Source organism: Strongylocentrotus purpuratus, unplaced genomic scaffold (genome assembly GCF_000002235.5).
Source record: "Strongylocentrotus purpuratus isolate Spur 01 unplaced genomic scaffold, Spur_5.0 spur5_scaffold_3, whole genome shotgun sequence".
In the NCBI taxonomy this organism is placed as follows: Eukaryota; Metazoa; Echinodermata; class Echinoidea; order Camarodonta; family Strongylocentrotidae; genus Strongylocentrotus; species Strongylocentrotus purpuratus.
The window spans coordinates 1,953,156-1,967,023 of NW_022145609.1; the positions used below are offsets into that span (position 1 = coordinate 1,953,156).

At 37.4% G+C, this 13,868-nt stretch overlaps 1 protein-coding gene across 1 annotated transcript in view; it reads left to right on the forward strand.

Annotated features, from left to right (window-relative positions):
- Positions 1-13,868, forward strand: part of LOC105441177 (VWFA and cache domain-containing protein 1) — a 64,648-nt gene that overhangs the window by 41,272 nt on the left and 9,508 nt on the right. Inside the window, exons 10-27 of the mRNA XM_030996493.1 lie at positions 159-265; positions 2,384-2,519; positions 2,789-2,938; positions 3,455-3,578; positions 4,284-4,356; positions 4,697-4,775; positions 5,197-5,286; positions 5,745-5,887; positions 6,675-6,772; positions 7,170-7,253; positions 7,589-7,699; positions 8,233-8,355; positions 9,065-9,164; positions 9,516-9,770; positions 10,302-10,420; positions 10,967-11,083; positions 11,780-11,922; positions 12,673-12,954. Coding sequence (XP_030852353.1) covers positions 159-265; positions 2,384-2,519; positions 2,789-2,938; positions 3,455-3,578; positions 4,284-4,356; positions 4,697-4,775; positions 5,197-5,286; positions 5,745-5,887; positions 6,675-6,772; positions 7,170-7,253; positions 7,589-7,699; positions 8,233-8,355; positions 9,065-9,164; positions 9,516-9,770; positions 10,302-10,420; positions 10,967-11,083; positions 11,780-11,922; positions 12,673-12,954 — 2,334 coding nt within the window. The remainder of the gene's footprint in view (positions 1-158; positions 266-2,383; positions 2,520-2,788; positions 2,939-3,454; positions 3,579-4,283; positions 4,357-4,696; positions 4,776-5,196; positions 5,287-5,744; positions 5,888-6,674; positions 6,773-7,169; positions 7,254-7,588; positions 7,700-8,232; positions 8,356-9,064; positions 9,165-9,515; positions 9,771-10,301; positions 10,421-10,966; positions 11,084-11,779; positions 11,923-12,672; positions 12,955-13,868) is intronic.

Consider the following 13,868-nt stretch of genomic DNA (forward strand, 5'->3'; position numbering starts at 1 on the left):
TGTGTATTAAATAAGATACAGAAATGTTATGCATATTACACTGTCATAAAATACTGGTGCGTTTTTGCCATGTCATGTGAATGAGGCCGAAATGGCAATAATCTATATCATTAAATGTTGTCATTATAACCTTATCTTTATCTGTGTTGCATGAACAGAGGGTAGAACTGGTCTTGAGGAGCTAGCCTTCTTACGTGACCTAGCTGAGCAGGACAATGGGACGTACCGAGCTGTAGCTACTGATTCTGATCTCCCGCCTGTACAGGTTAGCATGTGGAGATATCATCACGTAGACGTGTCATATCCAAGTGACTTAAACACGGCGCTAGTGTAGTTTCGTATCCATTTTTTAGCAGTTTCATATCCATTCTTAGCAAAGGAATTTTAGCCCAATTTTTTTACTTATTTGAATAGTAATCATATATTGCATTTTCCACCTGAATTTGGATCACATCCGACATCGGGAAGCCTCCGTTCAGGGCTTCGATGTCGACATCGTCGCTCAGTACCGTCTCCGCGCTATAGCTTTGCAACTCAAACTGAAGCTATCAGTCTAAATTTATGCAAGCTTCTCGTATAGTTTATGGTATCGTGCATGTGCGTAATACCATGAGGCATACGCGAAGTTTGCATAATTTTAGACTGATAGCTTCAGTTTGAGGTGCAGAGCTGTAGCGCAGAGACGGTACTGAGCGACGATGTCGACATCGAAGCCCTAAACGGAGGCTTCCTGATGTTGGATGTGATCCAAATTCAGGTGGAAAATGCAATATATGATTGTGATTAAAATTAGTAAAAAAATTGGGCTAAAATTCTTTTGCTAAGAATCGATATAAAACTGGTAAAAAAACTGCTTAAAAAAATGGATACGGAACTACACTAGCGCCTTAAACACTTGGCTGAAGATGAGAAGGTCCTGGCTTCCAGCTCTAGCACAGCACTACTGACTAGTGTCCTTTGGCAAGATATCAATCTGCATTTGACACTCTTCACCAAGGTGTTGAGTGGGTAGCAGTAGGAATTAATTCCTTGCTGCGACACTGAAATCTGTAGCCTAGTTAGAGCAATAGTAATAGAGCACATTGGGCTGTTGATATAAGCGCTACAATCCATCCATTTTGTTTGTTATTATGTTTATCATCAATAAGAAACAAAATCCAAAAATTAACAGGATATTCAAGATTTTTATTGAAATGATGAGCCTCTTGACATTTTGAGAGAGTGTGGAAGCTTTTCTCTTTGTTGTTCTTCATCAGTGATTTACAGGAATGGTTTGGAAAAAGTATCTTGGACATATTGTATGATTGTAAATGCTTGTTTCCCTACACTTAAATTTACCATCTATGCCATATGTGGCATAACTGTCTTAGGGAGATCAGTAAACATTTAGTTCCTGGCCATTCCCATTAAATTAGCACACTTAAGCACAGACTCTAATAATCGACCCATTTGTGCACAGACACAATAGAGGATTTACATGTAGCACCCATTTGTACACAGACACAGTATAGGATTTAGCACCCATTTGTACACAGACACAATATAGGATTTAGCACCCATTCATCACCTCTCTCTCTCTCTCTCTCTCTCTCTCTCTCTCTCTCTCTCTCTTCTCTCTCACTGTAATCCTAATATTGGGACTTGGCTTTCTTATGATGGATTAACATGGGGTCGCACAATGGGTGATGTAATAATAGCTTTGAAGAAGTCCATGGACAGCTTTGGTATTCTTAAACAGGGCTCTTTGTCCTGTAGTCTTTTGGGGGGTTCCATTCTGAAGTTTGATGAAAGAGCTGCTTAGTTCATGCCCCTGGACAGTGTTGGTATTGTAGAACAGGGTCATGTGTTGTAGTCTTTCTACAAACTGAAGTGTAACAGAATTAACTTGCAGCTCAAATCCTTACATGCACCAAGAAGCATTTCCCTGAAGCACTGTTCTTCTGTCAAAGAAGCATATTATCCTGTACCTTTCTCCATTTAAATGACTAAAAATGATACCCCCTTCACCCTTGCTATATTGCAGGGTTAGAGATTTCTCTCCTTTATTTTGATTAGACCATCTGAATGAATAGAACGACTAACGGTACTTGGTCTGATAATTTATGATTGCACATAGAGGTGGCACACTTCAGAATATTGATGCATGTACAGGCATTCCACACACTGTTAGAACAGTCTTCATTCTCTTTTTCATAAATTCCTAAATTGCTTCTATAATTTAGTATAACTTAAGCCAAAACACTGCTCTTGATTGCAAAAATCATGTGTTCTTCAGGTTTCTTATACATCACTGACAGCTTCAGGTGTCTGGTCTGGTTTGTACAGCCAGGCTGAAGGTGCATCTGAATCTACTGACCTTTATTCTTACTGGTTCTAATTTCAGATTGGTATGATGACGGTACTAAACCAGCTAAGCCATCTAGAATCGACTGTAGGAACATTCTATACAGTATTACCCCAGGAACCTACACAAGCACCTGTATCCTTCTCTCTACCTTACATGGATTATACTGGTTCAGGTTAGTTCTTATCTACATATATAGTTAACAACTAAATCATTCATACCCTTACCAACTTTTGTAATTTTTTTTAAGTATGTGAAAAATGGATTTGTCCCAGTAGATGTTTCTTGATAATGTTGTTATCATTTTTTTTAAATACATTTTTTTTTTATTTGTTACGTTCATGAAAAAATAATAAATCCCAAAATGTTGTTTTGTTTGACCTGTCGACAGTTCTTTCAAGACTTGTAACATGCTATGATTTGTCTCTTTGTCTTCTCCTGCAGGTTTGATAATGAGTCTGACCAGGCCATGCTATGCTAATGATCAGGTGCTGGGTATCGTTGGTCTGGATATGAACATGGCTGACATCTTAGAAGATGTGACATACTTTGAGGAGGGGGATCGCTCCTATGCATTCTTGATTGATAACCAAGGTAAGCTTGCAGAAAGAAGCCCTGTCCGGTTTCAACTTACAGTCAAACCTGTCTATTAAGGTCACCCAAGGCAGACATAAATGGTGGCCGCTGTAGGCAAGTGGTCTTTCTACACAGGTTCTACAACTCACATTTCTTTCTTGAGGGAGACAAAAAAATGGCCACTATGTACAGGTGGCCTTTATACAGAGGTGGCCACTAAGACAGCTTTGATATATTAGAGTATACTATAGACACTAACAATTTGCCCTGATATATGTGTTTTCCAGTGAGGCAGTAAACTTGATTTTGTTGTTCTTCTAGTGGAAAATTATTAATTTGAGCAGTACGTGTGTGCTTGAAAGTGTCGTTAAATGTGAGTTGTTCGTTAGTATGAAATGCAATTTATATTTGGTCAGATTTTATGCATGTTCTACCATGATGTATATGTAATGTAGGTAGAATTATAGAAGTTAGTAATTAGTACCACTATGTATTATTTATGTAATTTCTCTATCCTCTTGTGTTTGAATACAGGCCTTGCCATTATGCATCCATCGTTACCGAAGCCCTGGCTAGTCACTGAACAGCCAATCTTTACTAGTATCAAGCATTTTGAACAGTCTGTTGGATTTGATAAGCTGCAAGAAGTCATGCTCAGGTGAGTCAAAATAGCATATATATACCGGTAATATTTTCTGCCATTTATATCTTTACCGATATCAGAATACCTAAAATATTTTTCTTCAGAACCAATCTCACAAGAATATTGAGAGTTTCGTCTGATTCGGAATGTCAGGTACACACAACTGCTTGTTACACAATACTTTCTGAGGTTTATTTCTCAAATCTTGTTTTTAGACATTATAAATAGTGATAATGGTAAACTGGATCTATGTAGCACTTCATACCAGCACTACTATATGTCTCATTAGTGCTTCTCAGATATATCACTGCGTAACCCTTGTCATCAGATTGAGGATCGCACCACATACATTTGTTGGCCATGTAATTTGAATTATTCTAACAGTTCCTACACTGAATTCTTCCAATACTTCTATAATAAACATATTATATACTTATATCTTAAACATAAACTTCACTGGACTGTGGATCACATGGTTCATGTTTTGAGTCCCACTGCCATACTAATGTCCTTTGGCAAGACATTAATCTGCATTTGCCACTCTCAAGTAAATAAGTTCCCAATAGGAAGGAATTCCTTCCATGCTTTAGCACCTTATTATGGCAGCTCAGCTGCAGTGATAACATGATACTTTTTATTAAACGCAGTAGAGTATATTCATATAGTAGCTGCGCTATATAAATTAACCTATCATTATTAAATGACTCTTAATCTTTCCAGAGAGAAGACAGGAAGTGCCGTCCTGCCCATCACAGAGAACTGTACAACACAAGCCAAGTACTCATGGAAACATGTAAGTAGAATGGGGATCCGTTGCTGCTATGTGAGGATTTTAGATTTATATGTGTTTGTGCCTGTAAACAAAGTAAGGTTATAGTAATAGTAAGCCTTGAAAAAATTGTCATGCAGACAAAAGTTCATTATCAAAAAGCAAAGTCTTACCTTTATGAATATTATAGTCTACATTAACTGTATTATAACATGTACATATTCATGTTGGTTTATCAATCTGGTTTTGTAATTATCTCCTTCCTTCAGTATCTGTCTCAGAATGTTGCAAATATGTCAGTCTTGGCTCTATATTGACTTATTGTTATTAATCTGTTAATTTTTATTTTGATTCTTTTGATCAGATTGAGGGAACTCCATTCACAGTCTGTACTGTTTTCTTATCACAATACAAAGACCTACTCAACCTCAGACATACTAATGGTAAGTAGTGCATCAAAGAAGTGATCCTGTATCATACTGGATGCACATTAAGATACAGTGGTGGTCCTTCATTTTCCTCGAGGATGATAAAATTTTGCCGTTAATTTTTATGCAACAGAATTTATAATAAACATACTCAAGTTCATGCTCTTTAATAGAAAGACTGTTTTACAATATCATGTACATGGACAAATATACATGTAGGTGACTTGTGAATGCTATTGAGAAAGGGTTAGGTAGAAAAATAAATGTTACTAGCAATTTCAAGAGCCTTCAATATTTTATATGTGGTTTATGTATGACATTGCTAATTCTCAATGATGCATATCTCTCCTTTGTAAGGTTCAATCTTTGGAGCATGAGATTGTAATGCTTCATGCATAGTCATTTATTTCAATATTTTTTCTTTTTTTCTAAACAGTGCCCTCTGGAGATAGTCTGATGTACCATAGATTAGATCTGCTGCCCTCTACCAACATGTGCATGCATCTCAAGCAGCTCTCCACGATGGGTAAGTTTACAAGCCTCTTGGGATTTTTTTTCTGGCAACTATGTGCTTATATTGCCATAAAATGACAGGTTTAATCGGTACTGGCATCTGAATTTATCATTCATTGCTGTATAAAATTGCAACCGCAAAATAAAACACCACTATTTACTTTATCCAAATTATGGTGCCCAGTGACATGTCATTTTACCTTTTTCATTATCTTGATTTTTCTTTACATAATTCTCAATTTTGAAAAATAAGCAATCTAAATTTAAAACTTTGTGACTGAGGTACTGTTACATGTTTTAAGAAAAATTTCAAGTCATTTGTTCTAAGATAGAATTGCAGGTAGATGTCAGAATCTAAACCTAACCTTGTTCCTACATCTCATGTGTATTTTTTATTTCTTAAGTGTAAATTTAGTAAGATAATTACATGTAGCTTTTCCTAACATCACTTCTGTATGTTTTCGTTTGTAGATGGTAGTAGTCTACTTCTATCTGCAGGGAGCTTTGCCTCTCCCTATGAACACCTGAGTCAAGAGGAAACCAAGCTAGTCGTCCAGGCCTATGTGGCTTACCTCAGTGATAACACCAGACTCATTGCTAACCCTGGTCTAAAGGTAAGGAAGATGCAATCCACCTGGGGGGCGTTTCACAGAACTTGTCATCAGTCACAAATGACAGTTTTTGTTATAAGCTACTGATATCCTTGCTTCTGATTGGTCATCAGCAAATTAGTCACTGATTTTTGTAGTTTGTCATTGAAAAAAGGCTTTGTGAAAAGTTCTCAATCACCTCTTTGTAGAGTACATTGCCCTATTGGAAAGCAGTGCTGTGATGGCCACAGAGATATCTGTTAGAATAAGATGTACATGTTGAACATTGCAGGTTGGTGAGTTTGTAATAGATAACTAGAAACCAGTCTGAGCCATTATACCTTTTTATTGAAACGTTCTCTGGCTGTGCAGGTATTGCTGTCATATTATTCATGATGTATGTGGGGGGTTGAGTTTGGAAAATGAAATGTATCCTCATTCTCTACACTGCATCCAACCCATATCCATTTCAATCATTTTCACAAGTTAAAATGTGCATTGGAAGTGGGATATTACTGGTGTATGACGTCCATCTATGCTACTTCGTCCAAATATCATGTACACACACTTATTAAATTAAAGAATATAATACACGATGTACCTGTAGACATTCCATTATGCAGTAGGCATACAACATACATGTACATGTTTTTATAAAAAAGCAAAAGAAGGATTACCTGATAGTAGTAAAAGCAAGACTCTTGAAAATTGATCTACTTTCCATATAAATGATAACTGATAGACATACACTGTACGACATCTAACAAGGTATTCTGAAAGTCACCCTTCTTTTCTGATCTTATCATTACAGCCAACAATAAAGAATGATGTAGCAGCAACCAGAGCCATTGAGAAGACCTGGCTCAAACAAATCCTCAAGAGTGACATCAATGAATTCATCATTAGAAGGTAAGTCTGGATGTGATGTGTGCATGCTCTTGGAGTGCATTCACAAAGCAGTGCATTTATATCATTCTCCTTTTAGTTTTAGACACCTGTGCATTTTAGATATGAGACAAATAGTGTGTTTCAAACCAGGCTATGTATAAATATATCACTAGGAGAATTTATGTTGTTGTAAAGATGATGGCAATTTCTATAAAACATTTGCTCTTGATGAACTGGAAACATGTGGGTCTAATTTTCTTAGTAGCTTCTTTTCTCTGAAACCACCTTTAGAGATGGAAGTGAAGAGATACGTAATATTGTACTCAACTTTTTTGCATGTTTATAAAGTGTCAATGTATTATGATTATTTATATTTATATATGTATGAAACATACACCATTTAACTCTTATTTTACAGGTACGTTGCTACTACTAGTGGTGCTGTATGGATCTATCCTGGGACATTGATGCCTAAGACCTTTGACCCTGCAAGAAGACCCTGGTGAGTTCATCTGCAATCAAACCTTTCCAGCCACCGTGCTTGGATTGGAGTTATTGTAATAATGTAGTTGAGAAAAGAGAAAAGACAGACATATATTACAACCAAAAAAAAAAATGTGGGAGTGAAAGTAAAGAGCTCTTTAACTTCATGAAATATTTGGCTGAATGAATCCATGAACTATAATATTTATACGTTAACTTTCCTGTGACTGGCTTCGATACTTTTGAAAAATTCTTTTGTTAGTGTGAGTATACATTGCAGGAAATTCCTTGATTGCCATTATCGATTATTCTATTTTCATATTTAAAATGCAATAATTCTGTTTCTTTTCACAGGTATAAGAGAGCCCTTGAAAACCCAGGTCGAATCACGCTATCCTCTCCCTATCTGGACAATGGGGGCGCTGGTTACATTGTCACACTCAGTAGAGTCATCTTTGAAGGAAGGTGGGTCATTAAATATCTTCCTCTTTATACCTGTAATTTTGACAATTCTATTATAGAAGTTCTGCACTGAGCTTCATGACATCAATGCATCAATCAACTTGTAATTCATCACACCTTTACAGTTTGTCAGTGTATGTTTCATCCAGGTTGTAACATCACAGATATTTCCGTTTAACCGCTAGTCAAAAGCGGACGGTTTTCGGTTAAACTATTTTTACTTTTTTTTTTTTTGTATTGGAAAATTAAAAGAAATCACAATATTTACAAATAATTTACATAATTAGAAACAAAATCACTGAACAAAACATGAGATTTTACTGTCAGGCATGCTTTGGAACAATGACTGGGTCATCCTAGTACTGATAACTTGCCAAAATGTTTTACAAAGGGACTTTCTGATGTATCAGTTATTTTATATGTTTGACTTCTTAACTTTACATTATTTCTGGAGCACTACAACAACAACTTTGTTGCTAAATATATTACTCATAGCGATATTATTTTCAACAACATGTTTGTATCTTACCACTCAGGTCCAGTGGCTACCACACTGAGACAGACCATGTTGTAGCAGTGATGGGTATTGATATCACTCTGCCATACTTCTATCAGCTCCTAGTGGATACCTTGCCAGTCTGTGAAGAGGAACATATCAGGTAAACAACTCACAATGATAATAGTAAACATTTAGAAATTGCAGACACTACGCAAATGTATTCTACTGTGCTGCAAGAGCTCTTGATGTGCTTTGAATCTATGACATAATGTCAAATGAAAACATGTGCTTTTAGTTTTGAATTAAAAGCATTTAATCGATGATGATTTCATAATTTCTTACGTTAAGTTATTCCATAGTTTCGGGCCTGAGCATGCACGATCTCCCAAAGACTTAGGAGTGTGTGTATGCTATGCACATGTGCAACTCATCCATGTTTATGAATTAAGAGCACATCTCTTAGTGTAATATCATTTATTATATCATTATGTGTGCACTTCATCAAACCAATAAGCAGTTAACAATTCAGCCCATGTGTATGACTTTTGAACTCATATCTAAACAGACAAGTTTCCAATTACTAGATTAAAAATGCATATCTACTTGTACATTCCAAATACCAATTCCAACTAAAAAGTCCTGTTGCTTACAATCCAGGTCCTAAAGTTACCATTTAAAATAAGGGAAGTCCTTAGAAAATCATAAGAATCAGTTCTAAGCTGCCATGCTCATTACATAGGATAGAGATACAGCTTGCATTGTGTGATTACTGTTGTCAGAGATTTGAATTTGTATACCTATAGATTGTACATGTAAGTGTAGGAGCCTATCTGATCACCATGCATTGTTTTTCTTTTGGTTTATTTCAGATGTTTTGTCATGGATGAGAGGGGATACCTGGTAGCACATCCTTATTTCATTGAGCCCTTAGGCAGAGGACCTATGGAGAAACAACATATAACACATCAGGTCAGTACGAAAGATCAACTTGAAATTTTACGATTAACAAGAAAAATGTTTCTTGGAGCAGTTGAAGAATTAGAGGAAGTGTACATATTTGGGAAGTTCATTGCTGCAGGGTTTCATTTTGTAATTTTAAGTTGGAATTAGGCACCATGTCTTGAAACCTTTGTGATTGTATGTCTGCATGAATCATTTTCAACCTGTCATCATCTCTCTTTGAATACTCACTTTTGATTATCATACAGGAAAATCAATCTTTAGTGAAGTTTTTGTAAATTTGGGATGTGCACATTATCAAAAGGTTATGAAAAATATAATTGCTGATGAACAACCACTTTTTATCTTCCACCCAAACAGGAGATACTGATATCCAACGATGTCCTGTACCACACTGAGTTTGTCCAGAAGCTACGTTGCAACCGCTTCGGTAACCGCACCGTCCAACGCTACTACTCCTTCAACAGCAGCTACCAGGATGGTGTAGTAGCTAATAAGTTCCACAGCGAGCATTGTATCCAGTACAAGATGACCCCCGTGCCGTACAGTAATACCTTTGTGGGCGTGGTCAATGAAACATGTGACTTTGTGACTGCTTTCTGCCCTTGTAGCATGGTAAGGATTTATTTGATCACTTACAGCAACCACATGGGGAAGACATGTCACTAAACCAAAACATTACTCAACTCTTGATTGGACAAAGTGGCATATATTAATTTCTTTGCTGTATTGAAGCTAAATGACAGCAATTCTTCAAATCTATCTAAATGTATAAAATATAAGGATTGATGAATGTTGGAAGTATCTTCATCAGATGTTTAGAATATAAGTTATGTAATACAGATAGTACCATTCAACAGAGTGTTTTCTCTCATTAAACAGTTTAATATTTGTAGGAGACTTTGTGCAATGATATGATAATAAACCCCCAAATACCTGAGACTACAAAGAATGTACAAGTTGTGAGCAAGTCCAAAAAAAAGAAAAAAAGGTTAAAATAACCCATATTTACAAGATGCCCTCTGCACCACACATCCATCTACTTTGGAAGCATTTTATACCACAATCATAAGGACAGATAGCCACTAGCTTATTTCTCATACACCCTTCAATAATAGTTCCATTCTCATTATCACTTCTTTACAGACTGACAGACTTTGTTTGAACTGTCATCGTATGGAGCAGGAAGAATGTGAATGTCCATGTGAATGTGCCCTTGATCTGGATGCTTGTACAGGAGACATCCTCAATAGAGATGATGATAGGTAAGATTGCCATTCACTTGGGTAGTAATGATGGGGACAGTGATGACATGAGTGATACTGGCTTCTTTTGTTGTTGCTCAAATCCATGAAATTGTGATGTTTCTGGCTCTCTAAAATTACACTGGTTCTAGCCTGGCTTGTATTTTCATTGCATAAAACTGAAAGAAATATTTACATAGAGAGAGAGAGGGGGAAGGAGAAGGAGAAGGAGAGAGAGAGAGGTAGAAGAGAGAGATAGGAGGAGAATGAGAGAGAGAGAGAGAGAGAGAGAGAGAGAGAGAGAAATAGAGAGAGATTGTCTGGTGATGATTTGAGCTTGTTTCTTTGTAATAAATAATAAATACTGAGTAGACATAAAACTGAGCTGTAATAATGATGCTGTTGATGTAAACACAGATATTCAGGATCACTACCTTGTTCATGATGTGGACAGTTCCATATTTTGATGAGATATATATATATATATATATATATATATATATATATATATATATATACTTTCCCATGTCTAACTTTCATTTATCTCTACTCCTTTTATTTTGCCAGTAACCCAAGTTGTCCTGGAATGGAAGAGAACACAGGATTACCTAAACTTGATGAAGACATGACCAAAGATCTCCCTCAATGTCTGGACTTTCAGTGTGGGCTGAGAACCGCTGTTGGGTAAGTCAGGTTTCTTTTAAAATGTCATGTACAGTTTTCATAAGCCCTCACAAAAACAAAACAAAAAATACCCCCAAAAATACCCCCCCCCCCCTCAAAAAAATAAATAAATAAATAAATAAATCTTTGTGATGTAAAAAAAAATAGAAAGATATCAGCAATACTAAGCTGCTGTGAAGTTTTTTTCTTCTCAGGTGAAATATTAAACTAATGAGAAGTATAAAACTATACCATTCTGGGATGTAGGTTTTACCAACAGCAACCTTCACTTGGTAAAACCTATAAAGACCATGTGTATACGCTATAGTCTACACACACTGCAGCTAAGCTAAGCTCTGAGGTCAATGTGTCCAGAGGGATTGGGGTGGAAGGGTTCCTAGTGTAGGATATTATTGTAAAGAGAAATATAACCGGCAGTCTTCATAGTCAGGTGCAGAGCTGCCAACCATTCCTATTTTGGAGGACTGATTCATCTTTTGTTGTGCCTTCAAACTAAAATCAAGGACCCAAGGTTCCCCTCTCAATCTGAAAATACTGTATTTCCAATTTTGCACTGAGAGATTCCTTATTTCTGCTTAATAAAGCTGGCAGATATGCAGGTGGTCTTTCTACACAGGTCAGTGAAGCAGGCTTCGTAACATTCTCAGTTCAGTCAGAGAAAGGAATCATAGTTTCCTCCGCTTTTTTCCATGACAGGACATGCCGTGGTGTGCTAGATTGTGAATGGTGTCAGTACGGCCAAGATGGGAGCACACTACTCAAAGATCCATACTGTGCTACACAAAGGGAATGCTTTGGAGGAGTGCTGGGTGCTGTCACGCCGTATGGTGATCACATAGGTAAGTGGCCAAGGTCAGCCAACATTGACTCTGGCAACATTTGTTTAAAGCCTGTCTGCACTTGTTAGGCCAGGAGGGACTAGATCTCCCTGCGGGGTCATTGACAGGTGGTTATCTCAGTAACTCAGCTCTCAATTAACATAAGGAAAAGAGAATCATGGGGGACCAACGGGTACCGCTTAGGCATTGTTTGCTTTAAAAAGGGTGCAAGTAGCTACAAGTAGTGCAGTCCCGCTTTAAAGGTCACAACTTCGGTTGTCAATGGGTTTAGTTTTAAAATGAGATATTGTATTTGGTTGAAGTTTAGAAAATTGATTCTTTGAAATTGAATCCAGTGCACATTATTTCAGGGTATTTGTTATAAAGTGGACCGGACGTCAGCAGTTCTGATCCCCATATAAAAAATACACTAAAGAAAAGAAATCATACAGTTCTGGATCTTCTATTGCGGAATTCACAGTTCCCAACATTCATATCCTTCATGCAAATGTGAAAGACACAATGAAGATTCTACAATTGTATCATATGTAGCTATTGACAAATGTTTCTACAGCGCCTGTACATTATACAAAGGGTTTCAGTCTGTTCCTTCACTTCCTACAACCTTCACTGTCACCATTTGGTTGCTGTACAAATTTTGTAGATCTCAGTGAAATTATAATGGACCAATGTCTGTTTGAGCTGTGTGCATTGTCCTTGTGATATGTCTTCAGCAACAGCGCCGTAACTCTGATTTTGCTCACTATCTAGTGGTTGCACGTCGCTCCTACACCTTTGAGACCAGTGCCAACGCCCATGTTGGCCCCGTGGCTGGTGCCCTCCTTGCCGTCATCCTCTCCTTAGCCCTCGTCATCTACATCTACCGTCATCACGTTCACAACCAGGAGAGGCGGAGACGTGAGATGGCTCAGCAGGGATCGGATACCTCCGTCAGGATGACACAAGGGGATGGAGATGGGGGTGATGGGATGGAGGTGGATGCTGGAGCTGGAGGGAGCAATGCACCTGATAACCAGCCTCCACCAGGAGCATGTGAGTTAGCATTTCATTCTTTCTCTGATTGTCTATCATACTTTCCGCCAAGATAAAGTCAAACCTGTCTATAGTGACTGCCCAAGGGAAACACAAAAAGCGGTCTTTATAGACAGGTTCCTTCGGAAAATGTTTAAATGAGAAACCATTTTCAAGGGAAACAAAACATGTACTGTTGTAGAAAGGTGGTCACTAAAACAGGTTTGACTGTACATAGTTTTGTGCTCTGTGGCAGATGGGGTAAAAATTGAACCTTCTGTACTGGGACTACAAGTGTGTTTTAGTGTCATACAATACAGTGGAGTACTGGAAGGTCATTGATATGTAGGAATCTTATCACCAAGATCCTGTCTGTGTAGTAAAGTTATTTTCTCATGACAAAGTAAATTAGATGGAGTCATAATAATCTGTATGGAATTATGTTTACATTGCAGTTAAAGAAATGTGTCTCTTAGAAATCAGAGTATTTTGATCAACGTGTAGCAGGAGCTTTTGCATTTCATCATTTTTTGTTATTGCTCAAGTGTGCCTCAAGTGAATTTGGCACCAAGAAAATCCCATTATTATTGTTACTTCTGAATTTTTCTCCCAGAAATAAATGTATTTAACCCTTACTGTACTGGGGGGGGGGGGGGGGGGGGGGGGGGCCTGGGAGGCCCCCCCTCGACATTTTCGGAGATCGCGCCGCAATCGCTCGGAATTTCGAATTGTCGTTTCATGACTTTTTTCCCTCAAGTCTTACGCACATTTTGATACCATTTTCGTCGAAATCGGATATACCTGTAAGGTGTTACATAACAATTAGTATGCGCATGTCATCAAAAAAGTGCTATAATTGCATATATTCATGTACAAGCAGAAATGTGAAGATATGAATTGATATCAAATTGCTTTTATATGTTTCTCAAAGTAAC